Source organism: Hyalella azteca, unplaced genomic scaffold (genome assembly GCF_000764305.2).
Source record: "Hyalella azteca isolate HAZT.00-mixed unplaced genomic scaffold, Hazt_2.0.2 contig11629, whole genome shotgun sequence".
Lineage (NCBI taxonomy): Eukaryota > Metazoa > Arthropoda > Malacostraca > Amphipoda > Hyalellidae > Hyalella > Hyalella azteca.
This window is the reverse complement of record NW_025941620.1, coordinates 476,143-497,180: the sequence shown is the minus strand read 5'-3', so window position 1 is coordinate 497,180 and position 21,038 is coordinate 476,143. Positions and strand designations below refer to the sequence as shown.

Below are 21,038 nucleotides of genomic sequence, written 5' to 3'. Positions count from 1 at the left end.
GGATTGAAATCTAACTCTAACGCTGCAACAACACTTTTTATTTGTAACCTTTGGATTGAAATCTAACTCTAACGCAGCAACAACACTTTATTTGTAATCTTTGGATTGAAATCTAACTCTAACGCTGCAACAACACGTTTTATTTGTAATCTTTGGATTGAAATCTAACTCTAACGCTGCAACAACACTTTTTATTTGTAATCTTTGGATTGAAATCTAACTCTAACTCAACAACAACACGTTTTATTTCTAACATTTCACTTTGTAATCATTGTATTGAGAAACAAATGCCCCACGCAGGTAACCCACGTAAAGACGCTGGGCAGCTCCGTGAAGGCCTCGTACCCCAACGAGCGTCCGATGGTGGACCGACAACTCGCTGAGATCGAGCAGATCTGGCAGGAAGTTAAGAACTCAGCCGAGGATCGCAGGAATAGACTCCAGGAGGCCGTCGGCAAGCAAATCTTCTTCAATTCGTCCAGCGTGAGTAAATATGCTTGACTAGATTATGTGTAACAGATGAAACTATTGATGCGTGTTGAAACTATTGAGAAGTGATGAAACTATTGAGACGTGTTGAAACTATTGGCACGTGTTGAAACTATTGGCACGTGTTGAAACTACTGACACGTGTTGAAACTATAAGACGTGTTGAAACTATTGACACGTGTTGAAACTATTGACGCGTGTTGAAACTATTGACGCGTGTTGAAACTATTGACGCGTGTTGAAACTATTGACGCGTGATGAAACTATTGACGCGTGTGTAAACTATTGAGACGTATTGAAACTATTAAGACGTGTTGTAACTATTGAGACGTGTTGAAACTATTGAGACGTATTGAAACTATTGATCGTGTTGAAACTATTGAGACGTGTTGAAACTATTGACCTGTGTTGAAACTATAAGACACGTGTTGAAACTACTAATGCGTGTTGAAACTACTAATGCGTGTTGAAACTATTGAGACGTGTTGAAACTATCGACGCGTGTTGAAACTGTTGACACATTTACGCTTGATGGTCGAAACTATCGACTCATTGACACAGTGATGAAACTATTGACGCACAAAAATGATTTGTGAATCGATGTACGAACTATTAACGCAGCGGTGAAGCTACTCATTAGTTTCAAGCAATTATGTGAATTGATTAAATATAACACATACAAACCTAATTAAACGCGTCAGATGTTGGCTACGAGGCATTGTGTCAATTATCACCGCATGTGATCAATCTTCTCTGGGGTTTCCTTCAGATATTTTTTTCAGTAACATATCGCAATCTGTGGATTACTTATTATTATAATTTGATGATGCTATATTCGCGGATATTTTACCTTGATTATATTAATTATTTTATAAGTTATTTGAACTTTTAGTTGTGGTAATCACTAAAATTTAATAGTACATTCTGGTCTTTTTGTTGTTAAGTTCTGGAACCTTTACTGGACCTTAATTGTCCTTAGGTCCAGTATAGCGCGCGTCTCATTGTTCTATTTACTGTGAGAACTTTTACCCTTAATTTATGTTAACCTTTAAAATTTGTTAAACTTTAATTAATGTTACCCTTTAAAATATGTTAACCCTTACTTTATTAACCTTTCTGCCATGCAGTCACTTCTGGCGTAGGTAATCAACGTGAAGTCTCAGCTTAATTGAGCGACATAGCGTTATATCTTATATAAATTATACAGTATCATGTCATCTCGGATAACATACTACATAAGTTATATAATATCGTTAAAACTATAAAAAACACAGTCGCTCCTGGCGTGGGTGAGTGACGTGAAATCTGAGCTGAAAGCTTAATTCGGGACAAATAGCGTTATATTTTATGTATATATCATACAGTATCCTGTTATCTCAGATAACATACTACATAAGCTATATAATATACAAATTATATTGAAAACACAGTCACTGCTTGCGTGGGTGAGCGACGTGAAGTCTGAGCTGAACTCGAGCGACACGGCGACGGACGTGACGACGGCAGAGCTGCTGCTGAAGGCGCACCACGAGCTGGGGGATGACATCCGTGCGCACGAGGACGAGTTCAGGGAGATCCAGCAGCTGGGCGTGAAGCTGGGCGCCCAGGGAGATGTCCGGGACAAGGTGAGACTTGACGAGTTCATGGAGATCCAGCAGCTGGGCGTGAAGCTGGGCGCCCAGGGTGATGTCCGGGACAAGGTGAGACTTAACGAGTTCAGGGAGATCAAGCAGCTGGGCGTGAAGCTGGGCGCTCAGGGCGATGTCCGGGACAAGGTGAGACTTAACGAGTTCAGGGAGATCAAGCAGCTGGGCGTGAAGCTGGGCGCCCAGCTAGGGAGATGTGCGGGACAAGGTGAGACTTGTTTCCTTATATATGTTTCTTTCTTATGAAGACAATTAAAATGTTTTCTCACATATAATGGGCGAAAATAGCAGCCAGATAGTTTATATCTCGGGATCGAATAGAGGAGACTTATTTCCTGATGTTTCTTTCTTTCTTATGAATACAAAGTACGGTCACATAACCCAGTGATTGACTGTGAAATACATTCACATCGCCAAGGTGAGACTTGTTTTTTGATGTTTCTTTCTTATGAAGACAATTAAAATGTTTTCTCACATATAATGGGCGAAAATAGCAGCCAGATAGTTTATATCTCGGGATCGAATAGAGGAGACTTATTTCCTGATGTTTCTTTCTTTCTTATGAATACAAAGTACGGTCACATAACCCAGTGATTGACTGTGAAATACATTCACATCGCCAAGGTGAGACTTGTTTTTTGATGTTTCTTTCTTATGAAGACAATTAAAATGTTTTCTCACATATAATGGGAGAAAATAGCAGCCAAATAGTTAATATCTCGGGATTAAATTGTAGACAGTATATTATTTTATTTAAATTGAAATAATTATAAAAATATATTTTCCCAAAATGTATATCTTTATGTGTACAAGATGCATATTGAAAACTCACAGGAAAATATTTAACGATAAAATACGATATATTAGCGGGATTATTAATTAATGTATATTTATAACAGTAATAATGGTATTTAATTTGATTGTGTTAGCTGGAAGAGCTGAGCGAGAAGCAGCTAATATTTAACGCTAAAATATTATTTTTCTAGCTCTATAATTATCTATATATTTGTAAAGATTAATAACGGTATTTCATTTGATTGTGTTAGCTGGAAGAGCTGAGCGAGGAGCAGCTGGCCATCGAGCGCGGGTGGCAGGAGAAGGAGGACTGGCTGAGGCAGTGCCTCGACCTGCAGCTCTTCAACCGCGACGCTGACCAGATCGACGTAGCCACTAGTGCTCATGAGGCCTTCCTGGACTACGCTGATATGGGGGTGAGATATGGGCTGAGATATGGGGGGTGAGATATATATGGGGGTGAGATATGGGGGTGACCAGATCGACGTAGCCACTAGTGCTCATGAGGCCTTCCTGGACTACGCTGATATGGGGGTGAGATATGGGCTGAGATATGGGGGTGAGATATGGGCTGAGATATGGGGTGAGATATGGGGGTGACCAGATCGACGTAGCTACTAGTGCTCATGAGGCCTTCCTGGACTACGCTGATATGGGGGTGAGACCTGGGGTTAGCGATATATAGGTGAACAATAGGGGTGAGTGTCTTGGTGGTGTGAGAGGGAAGGACTAGACATGGGGTGAACGACAGAGGGGTGAGCGACATCGTGGAATGTGAGGCATGGCATGAGCTACAGGGGGGGGCAAGTGTCATGGGGGGAGACATGAGGCGATCGTTATCCCAACGCAACAGCAGAGGACAATCGTACGTTAAATCCTTTACCTTATTATGCAATTTACAATAAAGGCTTCCATTGTTAAAATCCTTTTCAGTATCACATTACCAGGATATACTTAATTAAATTTGTATTAGTCACTAACACTAACTTGTTGCCGTTCCGACATCATTGTACACTCACTTTAAGGAGTCCAAGATAAATAAAATGAAGATTATAAGATTAATAAGATCAGCAATTAGATCAGCAATTTTAAACCTCAATGGTAGATTATTTTATAATCATAAGATTAATCAAAAATTGATTGATTAATCAATGATTGATTAATTGATTAATGATTAAAAATGATTGATTGATTAATAAATAATCAAATTGATGATTAATTGATAATCTTACGATTATAAGATTAATAAGATCAGAAATTTTTAGCTCAATGTTGTATTATTTAACGCTTGCAGGACACGCTGGACGGCGTGGAGGCGCTGCTGAAGCGGCACGGTGAGCTGGAGAGCACACTCATGGCGCAGAACGAACGCCTCGCAGCCTTCAGCGACACCGCTGATAAACTTATCGAGGCTAACCATTACGAAGCTGATAAAATCAACGACCGACGCTGTCAGGTAACCAGCATAGACCTATGGTTCGCCTAATAGTTTCAATCTTTAATGTGAATTCTAAACTCATCGAGGCTAACCATTATGAAGCTGATAAAATCAACGACCGACGCTGTCAGGTAACCAGCATAGACCTATGGTTCGCCTAATGGTTTCAATCTTTAATGTGAATTCTAAACTCATCGAGGCCAACCATTACGAAGCTGATAAGATCAACGACCGTCGCTGTCAGGTAACTACCATCTAAGCTGTGTGGGGAACCATGCATAGACCGATGGTTTGCCTAATAGTTTTCGTCTTTAATTTGAATTCATTCAATATACTGTGCATAGACCGATGGTTCGCCTAATAGTTTCAGTCTTTACTTTGAATTCATTTAAGATAAATCTGTGCTATGATCACAATGCTAGTTTTTGTATGGCTTATGTAATTTCATTCCAAGTACATTTCAAAAGGCCAAAAGAGAATGACTATGATAAAGATTGTTGTAAGTATGGCTTATAAAAGCCACATGACTAATAAAAGCATAAAACTTTATGGCTAATGAAAATATTAAACTTAGTGGCTGATAAAAGCATAAAACTTTATGGCTAATAAAAACATTAAACTTTATGGCTAATAAAAACATAAAACTTCATGGCTAATAAAAACATTAAACTTAATGGCTAATAAAAGCATAAAGCTTAATGGTTAATAAAAGCATAAAACTTTATGGCTAAAAAAGCATAAAACTTTTTTTTTTACGTTCAGGTCGTGAAGCGTCGTGAAGCTGTGAAGGCTAAAGCAGACGAGCGCCGCCACATGTTCCAGAGCTCATTAGCGTACCAGCAGTTCCGTGCTGACGCGGACGACTTCGCTAAATGGATTGCGGACAAGCAAAAGCTTGCCAGTGATGAGAGCTACCGGGATCTGAACAACCTTGAGAGGAAGCTTCAAAAACATGAAGCTTTCCAGCGTGAACTTCACTCGAACGAAGGACAGCTTAGAAACTTGAACAAAACTGGCCAAAGTCTCATCAATATGGGACATTACCGGAAGGATGATATCGCCGCGACTCTGGATGATCTCAACAAGAGCTGGAAAAAAGTTTGTGAAGATACTGCAGAGCGCGGCAAAAAGTTGCAGCAAGCAAATGACCAGCACAATTATAACAAGAACCTTGAAGAAGCTGGCAAAACTTTGGACGACCTGGAGGCAGCATTAAAAAACCAAGACGTTGGGACGGATTTACGGTCGTGCAAGATGCTCATCAACAAGCAATCAAACATCGATAACGACCTTAACAACATGGAGAAGAAGATAAATGACATGCAGAGCACAGGACAAAGCATGGCTAATGACAGTCATTTCGACGCAGGAAATATTTTGAAGGGATGTGATGCTCTCAAGACGCGGTTCCAGAAACTGGAAGGTCCAGCCGCAAGCCGGCGCGCCGCGCTCGATGAATCCCTTCACTTCCATCAATTCTGGTTTCAAGTGGACGCTGAGATGCAGTGGATAAATGAACATAAACCGCTTGCTACTGCACAAGTTGTTGGTCAGGATCTTCATGAGGCACAAAAACTGCAGAAGAAACATCGTAAATTGGAAGCTGAACTGGAGGGGCATAAGCCAATGATCGATAAAACTGTACAGCTCGGAAATGATTACATCGCCAAAAAACATCCTCAGTCAGAAAAGGTACTTGGGTTTTTTTTACAAAATTTCTTTTTAATTTCATTCTACAAAGCGAAAACAATTGTTGATATTTATGAGAAAAACAAAATTTTCTTATCACTTAAAATTTTAGTCGAGAATTTTATTGCTCTGGACACTTTTATTGCGTGAAATGATTCAGAGAAAAAACGTTATGAAAACTCATAGAGCTCGCATTCATACTAATACTCAATCGTAAAACTTACCGTATTGAATAAACTTACTTTATTGTTGAAACTTATTGTATTTTAAAAACTTTTTCTTTTCTAGAGACTTTTTGTGTATTCTTTGCTAACGATAACCTTATAGTAAGTATATTCTGACAATATTCCGACAATTTTTCACAACATAGTAAGTATATTCTGACAATATTCTGACAAGTATATTCTGACAATATTCTGACAATTTTTCAATTTCAGATCAAGGGACTTTGTTCGGAGCTGTCACAGAGCTGGCAAGAGCTGGTGACGGCAGCAGCCAAGCGTCAGCAGATGCTCGAGCTCTCGCTCAGGGCCCAGCAATATTTCTTTGAGGCCAACGAAATAGAGTCCTGGCTCGCTGAGAAACGCAACCTTCTCACCACCACAGACTACGGCAGGGATGAAGACGTCGCCCGCAAGCTCCTTGCTAAGCACAAGGTCCGACAAAAAATTTCACGATAAGAATAACCCTCGAAATTTACGAGAATTTCTGTATGAGAAAATTTCGTGCTAAGATCATGTCTAAAAATTTGCGAGAATTTCAGTATGAGAAACTTTCGTGCTAAGATCACGTCTAAAAATTTGCGAGAATTTCAGTATGAGAAACTTTCGTGCTAAGATTACGTCTAAAAATTTGCGATGATTTCTGTGTGAGAAAATTTCGTGCTTAGATTAACCCTCGAAATTTACGAGAATTTCTGTAATAGAAACTTTGGTGCTGTGATAAACACTCGAAATTTGCGAGAATTTTTGTATGAGAAACTCTCAAGCTAAGATTAACCCTCGAAATTTATGAGAATTTCTGCATGAGAAACTTTCGTGCTAAGACCAACCCGCGAAATTTGCATGAATTCCTGTATGAGAAAATTTCGTGCTAAGATCACTTCTAAAAAGTTTCGAGAATTTTTGTATGAGAAACTTTCGGTGCCTATGATCGCCCGTAGAAATTTACGTACTAGGTATGTAACTGTATAAGAAACTTTCGAGTTAAAATCACCCTTTAAAATATGAGAGGATAGTGAAATATTGTACGAGGCCTCGGATTAATGTTTGACTTTGAGGCCAATGCGTGAGGAATGTGATCTCTTGACCTCTTGAATGTGATCTTCATGACTTTGTGACGATACTATAAAATTTAATCGAATTATTTTGCAGACAATTGAGTTAGAAATAGACTCGTACTGCGGACTGGTCAAGGAGATGGGCACCACTGCTGACGGGCTCGTGAAAATCAACCATCCTCAGTCCAAGCTCATCAAGGAGCGTCAACATGTAAGAGTTTAACTTCATAGTTCAACAAAGAGGCGCTTGCTTTGACTCTGGTATTTATCTTTCTATTTAATTGACTAGAAGGAACATTATTCGTCCTATTTTATTCATGTAGGAATTGTTCTTTTTGTTCAAGACGCCAGCGAATTTAGAAATTTAGAACATGATGAGTTTTGGTCAATCTTGAAACTGCCATCGTAAATCTCGCAATTATTTCTATTTTTTCGCTCATGGGTCAATAATTATAGATGATTCATCGTCAATGAGAAGTTAATTATTAAACATGCAGCATCATTTCACACACTCATTGTGCACCATTCTGCTTATATTTACAGATAGTGAACCAGGAGCTAAAGGAGCTACAGAAGCTGTCTGGAGCACTGCGTACTAAGCTCATGGAGTCGATGTACCGGCACGAGTACATGAGGGAGGCGGAGCAGCTGGAGACGTGGGTGCAGGAGCAGATGATTACAGCAACCAGTCAGGACTTCGGCCAGGACTACGAACATCTTCTCGTGAGAGATTTTTATATTGTAGAAGATTTTACACTATCAAAACGTTCATACTGTCAAGACTTTTATACTTCTGGAACTGAAACGAAAATTATTGTTAAGGACTTCGGCCAGGACTACGAGCATCTTCTTGTGAGATACTTATATTATAGAGGCTTTTACACTATCAAAATTTTCATACCTTCTCGTGAGAGATTTTTATATTATACAAGCAATTGTTTTTACACTATCAAAATGTTCATACTATCAAGACTTTTATACCTATCAAACTGAGACGTTTTATAATATCAAAATATTAATAATATCATGGCATTTATACTTTGGAACTGAGACGAAAGTTTTTGTTATTTCGAGTACAATTTCCGACACGTGAATATGAAGATGTGCTTACGAGACAGAATATTTGTGCTTTAATTTATTGAGTGATTTTTGTCTGCTGCGTGTAATACCAGCGTTACGACTGCACGCTCGAAATCATGCTCATATTCTTTATCTTTTAATTATTATTGTATAATAGTATTGCGCTAAAAGTAGTATTATAATTTGATCATAACCTGATTGGTGCAGACGAAATCATGAGCGATAGGTAATGAGCGATGAAGAGGTAATTGGTATGGTTGTAATGAACCATCATTTTAAGAATATAAGATATACATATGCGCCCATAATACTGATGCAAGCAAAGTTCTTGGATTTCAAGCACAGGGTGGAGCCTGCGTATAAATCATAAAATATTCATATAAATTATATCGTGCACTTGGAGGACTGGCAAAAACGACAGAGGGGTGGGGTCATAATATGTCATAAGATATTTCAATATTATAGTCAATACGTATAGTTATAAGATATTTACATAAAACATTCACAATGGCGCCCATGCTTGCGATGTGCAGGTTCTGCAAGCAAAGTTCTTCGACTTAAAGCATAAGGTATAGAGGCTGCGCATAGATCATAAAATATTTAAATAACTTATAAAAGTTATAAAATATTCACTTAAAATATTCACAATGGCGCAAATGGTTGCGATGTGCAGGTTCTACTGGCAAAGTTCTTGGACTTAAAGCATAAGGTATAGAGGCTTCGCATAGATCATAAAATATTTAAATAACTTGTAAAAGTTATAAGATATTCACATAAAATATTCACAATGACGCAAATGGTTGCGATGTGCAGGTTCTGCAAGCAAAGTTCTTGGACTTCAAGCACAGGGTGGAGGCAGGTTATGAACGCTTCAATCAATGCGAGGAGCTCGCTAAAAAACTCGTGGCTAACGACAGCCCCTACACTCACGACATCGAGACTAACCAACTCCAGCTCAGGTATGATCATTCCTCTCACCTACATGTTTTATTTCAAAAATTTAATCATTTTTAAGTGAATTTTATATAGTAAATGTAAAAACTCCAGCAGCTCCAGCTCAAGTATATATGATGGTTTCTCTCAGTCAGGTATGATGGTTCCTTTCACATACACGTTTTATTTTAAAAATTCAATTATTTTTGTTGAACTGTACAGTAATTGTAAAAACTCTAGCTCAGGTATGATCATTCCTCTCACATATATGTTTTATTTAAAAATTTAAATTATTTTTAATTGAATTTTACAGTAAATATAAAAATTCCAGCTCAGGTACCGTATGATGGTTCATTTCACCTACACGTGTTAGAATGGGGCAATTATTTTTTGAAACTTTGCCTATTTTACTGATTTTAAGAAGTATCCTTAATTGTGAGCTCTATTCGAGGAAAACTGCCTTGGTTTTCTCATTGAGACGCTTTGAATTATGGTTCAATTATGGTTCAGTACCATTAGCCATAAAGTTGTTCAGTTATGGTTCAATTGTACATGGTTGAATTATAGTTCAATTGTGGTTCAATTATGGTTTAGTTCGTTAGCCATAAAGTTGTTCAGTTATGGTTCAGTTGTGCATGGTTGAATTTTAGTTCAATTATGGTTCAATTATGATTCAGTTATGACCAGTCGTCTTGACTTCTGGCTCGCCACAATGTCTGTTTCTAGGTGATGCCTTAGGTTGCCGTATGATATTTCACTTTGAATTGGCTAGATAAAAATCGTGCGAAATTGTGCCAAGCCTTGGCTATCGGCCAGCACAGTTGATTTCAAGTTTCGAAATAGGTAAGTGGAAAACTCTACTTTATTTTGGGGAACACTTTAGAGCATGAATTAGTGCACATAACTTCTAGTGCAAGAATTATATCTAACATACATTCAATGCTTCTAGAGCAGGAATTACGGTATGTTTAACATACATTAATTCAATGTGCTTATGCTAACTTTTTCTGTAACAAATAGTCTATATTCTAAGCTAATGCATGATCGTTATCGTCATTTGTGCTCTATAAAATCCTTCGTTTCCTCTAGGTTCCTCCCTCCTTGTACTTATTTTAAAGTACCGATAATTCTTCTGCTAGTCTGAGATGAGAATATTGTAGTATGAAGTAGCTCATTGTAGTCTTATTACAAAGCGACCAGCTCATTTTTATTTACATGATTGTTCTCTTGTTGCACTTGAGGTACTTTTTTACGATCCGTCTCACTGCATTTATTCTTTGGTAATTGCTTTAATAAGATAATGCAAGACAATTCCACAAATTTGTATTAACCGTAATTCATTACTAATTATTTCCAAATAATATTATATTCTTTATGTTCAATATTTAATTATTTCATAATTATGATGATCAATATTTAATTATTTCATAATTATGTATGAAGTAGCTTTAATTTATCTCAGATTTATTAAGTGGCTTCATTTTATTCGTAAATTTTCCAATAAGTTATTAAAAATTGTTGTACAATATTCTTCCGCCATTATTTAAAAATTTTATCTCTGTAAATAAAAACGCTTTTTATGTCTAACTCGTTAACTTTCTTACCAGTTTCTTTGTTTCTGGAAGTTGGAAAACAATTAATTTACTGGCAGATTAGCCTTGCGTCTATTATCTCATCATTGCCCGTGCCTTAAAGCCTTTCTTAATCTTATCGAGGCAAGCTTTGTTTTGCTAATAACATTTCAAATACTTTAAAAGAATTCCCTTAATACACACTTTACCTAGTTCATTGACTCGTTCAATATTGCGAGTCTGCTTTATCGAAGTCATATGGGAGGCGAGCTTAAATGGGCAATTATTGAATTAAATCAATATTAAAAAATTCAACTTTCGTTGACTTATAAGTCAACGAAAGTATGAATATGTACATTCTTTTATTTGGTAACCCTTCAACTTCTGTTCTAGACTCAAATTTTCTTGACTAACATATGCACGTGACTTTATTGTCACGTCTAAAGTCACCTACGTGACTTTGACTTGCCCGATCTTGTCGTTCGCTCGACTCACGAAGGCACATTTTCCCTGGACTAACCCGGGCTTATTTGTTCTTGGCATGCGTAGCTCTGACGCTGTAGATGGCAAACACCCTGCAGGCCAAGCCTCCGAGCACAGGGTCGAGGTCACTAAATATCACGCCGTCGTCAGGTGAGATTGGCTGCGGTTTGTACACTGTTAGAAAAATTACCGTTAACGGTATTACCAGCGTTTCAGTGGCCGGTCGGTACGTGAAAAGAAACACCGTGTCGCCATTTTTATTCTAATTTTACACTAGAAATCCGTATAAAATCTGATAAAAACGGCGAAACACTATATTTTCACGGGGCGACCGGCCACTAGAATGCCAGTGGGGACCGTTTTTTCACCGTTTTTTCTAACAGTGTAGTCGCCAGATAGATTTCCTGGACCCTCGTCGGGACATCTGGGGAGAGTTACTCTCGAGAATTTGTACGTAAAATGCATATATTCAGAGTATCGTCATTATTTTAATCAACCATTGAAATCGTGCAGCATGAACTTGAACGCGGGCGATATGTGAACTTAGAACTCGTGCCATATTTAGTTAATAAAAATAAATTATTTTTCGTTTATATAGGTTTCCTAATGATATTTATGTATTTTTCATTGATACTTGATGATCCAGGGCCGCCTGGAACGCTCTTCTGGATGCCATCGCGAACCGGGATGAAAAGTTGGATGCTGCCGCCGAGATCCACCGCTTCAACAGAGACGTGGCTGACGCCTTGTCTCGGATCCACGAGAAGGACAAAATGGTCTCTGACGATCTCGGCAAAGACGTTCACTCTGTGCAAGCTCTGCTCAGGAAACACGAAGGCTTCGAAAATGATCTCGTGGCGCTCGAAGCGCAGCTTCAGGTTCGGCTCGTGTTGTATTAAGCTTTGCTTGTCAAACATCGATCATTTCTGAAGTAGTTCATTGCAATATATTGTGTTTGAAGTGCTCATAGCTGTGCAATCTCTCTTCAACATCCACAAACATCGATCATTTCTGAAGCAGTTCATTGCAATATATTGGAGCTGTTAAAGTGCTATATGCATGTACAGTCTCTCTTCAGCATCCACAAACATCGATCATTTCTGAAGTAGTTCATTGCAATATATTAGAGTGTTTGAAGTGCTCATAGCTGTACAGTCTCTCTTCAACGTCCACAAACATCGATCATTTCTGAAGTAGTTCATTGCAATATATTAGAGCTGTTAAAGTGCTATATGCATGTACAGTCTCTCCTCAACATCCACAAACATCGATCATTTATGAAGCAGTTCATTGCAATATATTAAGAGTGTTTGAAGTGCTCAAAGCTATACAGTCTCTCTTCAACATCCATCAGTGTTGCCACTAATTCTTATTATTTATCAGTTTTGCAACTTCTTATTCATCTGAGAAGTAATTATTTTGAAAATATTCAAGTGTTTGTATTGCTCATTGTGCAGTCGCTCATCTAGAGCCACTTGAAATTATTTATAATTTAAATTAGGGAGTGACTTAGTTTATCGATGAATGACTTTAAATTATATCGGCTGAATGTATTCATAATTTTGAAGATTTTGTTGATTGACGAATACATAATTTTTTCTGAGCAGGTGTTGTTAAATTATATCGGCTGAGTGAATTCATTATTCGGAAAATTTTCTTGGATGACGAACGAACAATATTATATGAGCAGGTGTTGGTTAAATTATATCGGCTGAATGAATCCATAATTTGGAAGATTTGTTGATTGACGAATAAATAATATTTTATGGGTAGGTGTTGATTAAATTACATCAGCTGAATGAATTCATAATTGGGAAGATTTTGTTGATTGACGAATAAATAATATTTTCTGAGCAGGTTTTGGTTAAATTATATCGGCTGAATGAATTCATAATTTTGAAAATTTTCTTGGGTGACGAATAAATAATAATATTTTTTTCTATGCAGGTGTTGTTAAATTATATCGGCTGAATGAATTCATAATTCTTGGCTCAGGTGACAATTGTATATACGTATATTTATATATACATATGTGTACTTATAAAAAGCACGACTGCTCTCATTCTTGGCTCAGGTGACACTTGTATATAATAAACTACATCCTACATATATAGGCCACATTCTCTGCAGAATTTGCATATTAGTACACTTTACATATAAGGCCATTTTCTACATATATAGGCCACATTCTCTGCGGAAGTTTTACACTTACACATATAAAAAGACATCAGCGACTCTCCCATATTCTCTGCGGAATCTGCTTTATTTTTATGTCATGCATTAATGTTATTTTTTCGATTATTCACTGAGAATTTCTCTCTAACAATGTTCGAAAATGACCTCAGTTTGAGAGTCCTCGATCAGTTTCGTTTTTTTTTTTCGTTTGTCCAGCTTTCTTCCCAGGTTACTTTTGTTGTCTTCCGAACGGCTAGGATCCTATCAGTATGAGCTATAATTCCTGTTTGTTTTTATTTATTATTACCACAGATGATACCATGAACGTGCTTTTTAACGCTGCATTTTGCTAGGATATATCAACAGCCTTTAGTAAAACATGACTATATTAATTAGGTATGTAAATATAATTTATAATTATAATAATTATAATTTATATAATATTAATTATTATAATTATTAATTATAATATATAATAATATTTATAATTATTATAGGTATAAATTACAACATTTTTCATCCGTTAATTTCGTTCACACAGTCCCGGGACTTGCTATCCTGGTCGTGCGACCTGCGCTCCAGCATGAAGACTCAAGAGAAGGTTAGTAGTAAGTTAAGGTTAATAGTAATAAGGTTAGTAATAAGTTAAGGTTAATAATAATAAGGTTAGTACTAAGTTAAGGTTAATAATAATAAGGTTAGTACTAAGTTAAGGTTAATAATAATAAGGTTAGTACTAAGTTAAGGTTAATAATAATAAGGTTAGTAATAAGTTAAGGTTAATAATAATAATGTTAGTAATGAGTTAATTTTAATAATAATATGGTTAGTAATAAGTTAAGGTTAATAATAATAAAGTTAGAAATAAGTTAATTAATAATCAAGTTAGAAATAAGTTAAGGTTAAGGTTAGTACTAAGTTCGTAAGTTCGGTAGCTGTCGTGAAAAAGCCTATTATGCTCATCGTATTGGTGTATTTTCTCAAATTATTCAGATTATTTTCGCACGCAAAATCAAAAGAATGAGATTCAATGCATTGTTGGCATGATGAAAATGCCGGCATTTATATGCTTATTTGAAATGTGCTGGCCAATTAATTGTTTCGATTATTATCTCATAATTCTAAAATAAATCTAATGTTATTAGCGCATTTTTTCATTTATGGAAAAAAAGCGCTATTGTGCTCGTCATGTCCGTCCGTCCGTCCGTCCGTCTGTCAGTCTGTGTCACCACGTTTTCGTTGATTTTGAGAAAATGCGCTCTCTGTCACTCACTGCAGTGAGTACTGAGTTATAACTTTTTAGCGCATTTCCTCATTTATGGAAAAAATGCACTATTGTGCTCGCATGCCCGTCTGTCCGTCCGTCCGTCTGTCTGTTCGTCCGTGACTTTACGTTTTCGTCGACGAGAAAATGCACTCGCTCTCTCTCACTAACTGCAGTGAGTACTGACTTATAGCTTTTTTATATAACTCACTCACTTATATTTTTTATATAACTTCCTTGTTCAGTGAGATTGATGTTTTAAAAGTTAACATTACCGCGTTGCTGCAGGTGCGGGACGCAGCGTCAGCACAGGCCCTCAAGACGGAACACGATCGCCTGAAGCTTGAGATCGAGGCCCGGGAGGACCTCTTCGCCAGCGTCGTGGACGCCGGCAACGCCATGGTCGAGGACCAGCACTACGCCGCGCCTGATGTCAGGGACCGCGTGGCTAAGGTGACTCGGGCGTCTCAGGGCTGTAGGGTTTGATGTCAGGGACCGCGTGGCTAAGGTGACTCGGGCGTCTCAGGGCTGTAGGGTTTGATGTCAGGGACCGCGTGGCTAAGGCGACTCGGGCGTCTCAGGGCTGTAGGGTTTGATGGTTTAGTGAAAAGTCAAGAAATTATAAGGTTTTTTAGTTAAAGGTTGTCGTTGAATAGGCAATAAAGGCTATGGTTTGGTGGTTGAAGAAAAAAAATCATCAGAAGAGAAGAATTGGTAGTTGAATAAATGTAAACTGTACATTGTACATCCTCATGTGTGTATGCCACCATGATGAAGTGAATAATGTAGCTTAGACTATCTATTTAGTTTATCCAGAAATTAAGAATAATATAATAATAAATTTCAATAGTTAACATACGATCGCACCACCAATGAAGTAGATGAAGTGAGTTTATATTACTGAATTACGACAGGTTCTGGAGGAACGCAGTCAGCTGCACGCTGCGTGGCAGCACAAAAAGATCTACCTAGATCAGCTGATCGATCTTCAGTTCTTCCTCCGCGACGCTAAGAACCTGGACGCGTTCAGCTCTACGCAAGAGGCCGCCCTCGCCATTGCCGAGATACCCAACACTATACATCAAGTCCAGTCCATGGTAAGACCGCAATTTTTATTTTTAACCCAGGTTAAAAATAAAATTAAAAGACCTTAGATTAAATTAAATTTTTAGTTTATAGCGCCGTCAGCTAATCACTGACGGCTTTTCAAGCTAAACTTACCAACCATAGACGAGAAATCTTCCGCTACGTGTATTTAGGATGCTTCACGTGCTTGCGATGCAACGTGTAAGTGAATTTTGATAGTGCAACAATTGAACTGAATGATCTGAATGCTACGTTGATGATTTAAAATAGACGTGATTTTTGACCGCAGTTTCAAGGGTTAGCTTTCAGTTACGATGTTCCGCCTCTAACGTTTATTCAGATAATCCATCTGCTTTAGTCACATGTTTTAATGCCCGGTCTCAACGGTCGCCCTACGCTACCATGTACTTCATAGATAATAAAAAAATCCCCATCGCATTTAAATTGTTTCTTTTAACTATCTTACGGATCTGTCATAACCATAGCCTTATTATTTATGTTTCAGGTGAAGAAACACGAGGCTTTTGAGAAGCTGGTGGAGGCTCAGGACGAGAAGTTAGACTCGTTACGAGTGCACGGCGCTAAGCTCGTCGAACAAAACCACTTCCACTCCCCACACATCAAAGCCAGAATTGATGAGGTCGCCCAGCGCAGGAACAATGTCAAGAGAGCTACGAAGTGAGACACATTCTTTATCAAATGGCCTTTAAAATAGTGACCAAGCCATAATTGATGTTCTTTTTCACTAAGCTTTGCTGCCCCGATCTTAGTGCATGATTTAGATTCTTCAATTTGCTCGTTTATTCTCCTGAATACTGGCACTAGTGCCTGTTTACTCGATTGTTGTCCGTAATTCCACTATTTTCTGTTTTTTTTTTCTTCATTCAGTAAGATTCGACGCTGTATTTATAATAAAACTAAATAATCTTTTCTTAAGTTTTCAATTCTCGTATTAACATTGCCGTCTCGTGTACCAGAGACCACAATCCTGGTATTAACATTGCCGTCTCGTGTACCAGAGACCACAATCCTGGTATTAACATTGCCGTCTCGTGTAGCAGAGACCACAATCCTGGTATTAACATTGCCGTCTCGTGTACCAGAGACCACAAGAAGCTGTTGGCCGACGCTCTGCTGTACGCGCAGTTCATGAACGATGTCTCTGACGCGAACGCGTGGATCAATGAGAAGAGTAACCACCTCGCCAACGAGAAGCAGAAAGGCGAAGTCACTTCCTTCCAGGACAAAGTCAAGAAACTTCAGAAACATCAGGCTTTCCTAGCCGAGCTTCTCGCTCATGAACCTATGATGAAGGAAATAACAGATAAGGGTAAGATGATTAGCAGTGATAGAGATTTTAATTTAAAGACTGTCAGGCTCATTCTCGCTCACGAACCTATGATGAAGGACATTACAGATAAGGGTAAGCTGATTAGCAGTAATAGAGATTTTAATTGATATGATAATGATATTTTATTATAAATGTGTGGGATTATCCGTGGTAAAATACCTCAATTAGGAGTGTGATCATTTTAAACAAGAATAACATCATACTTAAACTATCAGATGAAAAAGCAGAGACTCGCATTTTTGAGATTTCTGAGACTCACATTTCTGAAAATCCTATGGAAAATGAACTATATCATCAGTTCTTGGAAGATATATGCTTTATAACTTAATTTTGTCGCTGGTAGCCAAAGCTCACAATACCAATTGAGATATTTAATTACTCCCGAATCTTACGTTCAATTCGATGTGCATGAATTACAAATTTTTAAATAATTTTTTTGCTGGGTAACTAATTTCATACATCTCAGGTTAGCCGCACCGATAAGTTTTATTAAGGTATAGAGAGGTTACATTTTTTCTATATTGATGATTGGTATTATTTTATTTTCAGCCGAGATTTTGATCGGTAAGGAGCACGCCTCATCAGTGGAGGTGAGGCAGCAGGTGGATGAGCTGGTGGAGCGCTGGACGCGCCTCACCCTCACCGCTGAGGGCCACTCCAGGGGCCTGGAGGAGGCCCAGGACATCCTTAGCTTCAACACACAAGTCGAGAAAGTTGATGCCTGGATCAGAGATAAGGTGAGAAAGTTGATGCCTGGATCAGAGATAAGGTGAGGGACCCTACCCCTAAACTTGAAAGAGGGACCATTAATAGGGACCTTATCCCTCACCATAATAGAGGAATTTTTTTCCTCACCGTAAAAGAGAGTTCTTATCTTTCTCCGTAATAGAGACCCTATCTTTTACCATAAAAGAGGGACCACAAAGAAGTACCTTATCCTTCCCTATGAGGAGAATACATAGAGCAACATTTATTTCATATTCATTACTTTTGGAGTGTTTTTCTCATCATCTAGTTCTATGATGAAAACCATATTATTATTACATTATATTAAGGCTACAAAATATTCGGAGTCATGAAGGAGTTATAGAATAGTTTTTTGTATGTGATGTTAGTTAAATTATTAAGTATAAGTACTATTTCTGGGCCCATACTTTCAAAAAAAGTTAAGAGATCGTAAGTTCATCAGCCAATCATTGACGGCCTTTCAAGCAAAATCCACCAATCATAGACAAGGAAATAGAGCGTAAGTACTTACGTTCACTTAGCGAGTTTTGAAAGTAAGGCCCCTGATCTGGATATTTTGTCCCGCAGATGTTGCTGGTACAGGCCCATGACCTGGGCCGTGACCACGAACATTGCACGTCTCTAATGCGTAAGCTTGACGATGTGGACTCTGACATGCGCGTTGACGACGCCAGGTTCATCAACATCAACAGACTTGCAGACAAGATCGTGTCGCAAGCTCATGGCGACACAGGGGCTGTCATCAAGCGGAGGGATAACCTTAACCACAAGTAATAATTCTCGTCTCATGTATGATAACATTAACCACAAGTAATAATTCTCGTCTCATGTATGATAACATTAACCACAAGTAATAATTCTCGTCTCATGTACGTTCGTATATCGTTGTCTTGAACTTGTTTAGCAATGTATGGTGCAGAGTGAGAAGCTTTTAATTTCAAGCAAGTTTACCCATACCAATGATAACGTGTACGTAGGCCTCTACGTGTACCTAGGCCTCTACGTGTACTCTGGCCTCAACGTGTAATTAGGCTGCTACCTGTACCTAGGTTTCTAAGTGTAATTAGGCCACTATGTATAATTAAGCCGCTGCTACGTGTACTTGAGCCGTTACGTGTACTTAAGCCGCTACGTGTACTTAGGCCTCTACGTGTACTCTGGCCTCAACGTGTAATTAGGCCGCTACGTGTATTTAGGCCGCTACATGTACTTAGACCTAGCTACGTGTACTTAGGCCGCAAGTTTCGATAGCACCTCTCTTGATTACTTGCATAATGAAAACTTCATTTGACAGATGGGCGGCTCTGAAGGGAGCCCTGGAGGCATACCGCAAGGATTTACTGGGGGCGGCTGAAGTGCACGCGTTTAACCGCGACGTCACCGACACGACAGAGCGCATCGTAGAGAAAGCTGCTCTCCTCGCTTCAGAAGAGACAGGCAGAGATCTCTACCAAGTCCAAACTCTTAAGCGCAAGCAGGAGAATATTCTAAGGTGAGATATACGCAAGTCAGAGATCTCTACCAAGTCCAAACTCTTAAGCGCAAGCAGGAGAATATTCTAAGGTGAGATATACGCAAGTCAGAGATCTTTACCAAGTCCAAACTCTTAAGCGCAAGCAGGAGAATATTCTGAGGTGAGATATACGCAAGTATTATTATAGATGCTTCTTAGTGTTGTACTTGATTGCCCGTGTCTTCAGTTTATTTAGAGTCTAATTGCCTGGTTTTCTTAGAATTATATTTCCCCGAAACTGTGATATTTTTGGAAAATGCTCGGCAGATATTGGTCTTAAATGTAAGAACAAGGTTATTGTATTTGTGTGCATAAAAGAACAACGATGAATTGATACAATTTAAATTATTTACATTTGACAAAAATTAATGGGATATTCATACTGAACGAAATGATGATTTGCCTCCTATATTCTGCAGGGATATGTCTGCTATTTACAACATAATAAAGGAACATGAGAATCAACTGAGATAATTTAAATAGTTTATACTCGACAGAAATGTATAGAATATTCACACTGAACGAAAGGATGATTTGCCTGATATATTCTGCAGGGACATGTCTGCTATTTACAACAAAATAAAGGAGCACGAGAAGGCCGCTAGCTCGTTATCACGCAAGTATCCTCCACAAGAGAAGGATGTCGCCGCCAAGCTCAGCGAGGTGCAGGACGCCTGGCAGAAGCTCTACGCCGCCAGCACTGACAGAGACGGCGCCCTAGGGGCAGCTTACGCCTTGCACAGATTCCAGGTGATGATTTACGCGTAAACCGCTGAGTTAATGCGTTAACTGCTGAGTTAATGCGTTAACTGCTGAGTTAATGTGTTAACTGCTGAGTTAATGCGTAAACTGCTGAGTTAATGCGTTAACTGCTGAGTTAATGCGTGAACTGCTGAGTTAATGCGTTAACTGCTGAGTTAATGCGTTAACTGCTGAGTTAATGCGTTAACTGCTGAGTTAATGCGTTAACCGCTGAGTTAATGCGTTAACCGCTGAGAAAATGCGTTAATTTTGTCTTAATTAGTGCCGCAATAAGACGCATATATTTCATGTGTGTAGTTCAAAAAGGGCTTAACATTTTACAATCGTGTGGAGGCGCATGTAGAAAAAAACCTGCCTACAATCTCTTCTTTGTTTCGAAACGAATCAAATTTGAGTAAAAAAAAAGCCTACGTGACGAGCTATAATGCGATAGCGGGTGCGTGCCCTTCAGTCCAATCTAATTAATTTGCTCGGTGAGCATATTCGGATACTTTCATCCATACCATATAATCATAAACTACAATCTGTAGTTTTTGATATTTAAGATTTTGGAATCTCTTGCTTCAAATTTGAATACCTTTCTTCAATTTGAAGATAACTGTTCTCCGCAAAAGCAGCATTAGTCAAGGATTTACCTTTACGTAGATTATTATCAACACACTAACACGTTAATCTTTATTCTTTATTTACCTCTTTATTCTTTATTTACTTCTTTATTCTTTATTTACCTTTTTATT

General features: G+C 38.3%; 1 protein-coding gene across 1 annotated transcript in view; it reads left to right on the top strand.

Moving 5' to 3' along the window:
• LOC108676463 (spectrin beta chain, non-erythrocytic 1) overlaps nt 1-21,038 on the top strand; it is a 122,984-nt gene that overhangs the window by 68,103 nt on the left and 33,843 nt on the right. The window contains 23 exon segments of the mRNA XM_047882914.1: nt 301-483; nt 1,920-2,114; nt 3,182-3,346; nt 4,225-4,386; nt 5,131-6,060; nt 6,495-6,713; nt 7,431-7,547; nt 7,880-8,059; nt 9,230-9,375; nt 11,470-11,553; nt 12,050-12,281; nt 13,011-13,029; nt 13,452-13,477; nt 14,120-14,179; nt 15,131-15,295; nt 15,757-15,939; nt 16,434-16,606; nt 17,032-17,258; nt 17,829-18,016; nt 18,594-18,796; nt 19,321-19,525; nt 19,528-19,589; nt 20,094-20,289. Of these exon segments, the coding sequence (XP_047738870.1) occupies nt 301-483; nt 1,920-2,114; nt 3,182-3,346; nt 4,225-4,386; nt 5,131-6,060; nt 6,495-6,713; nt 7,431-7,547; nt 7,880-8,059; nt 9,230-9,375; nt 11,470-11,553; nt 12,050-12,281; nt 13,011-13,029; nt 13,452-13,477; nt 14,120-14,179; nt 15,131-15,295; nt 15,757-15,939; nt 16,434-16,606; nt 17,032-17,258; nt 17,829-18,016; nt 18,594-18,796; nt 19,321-19,525; nt 19,528-19,589; nt 20,094-20,289 (4,320 nt within the window).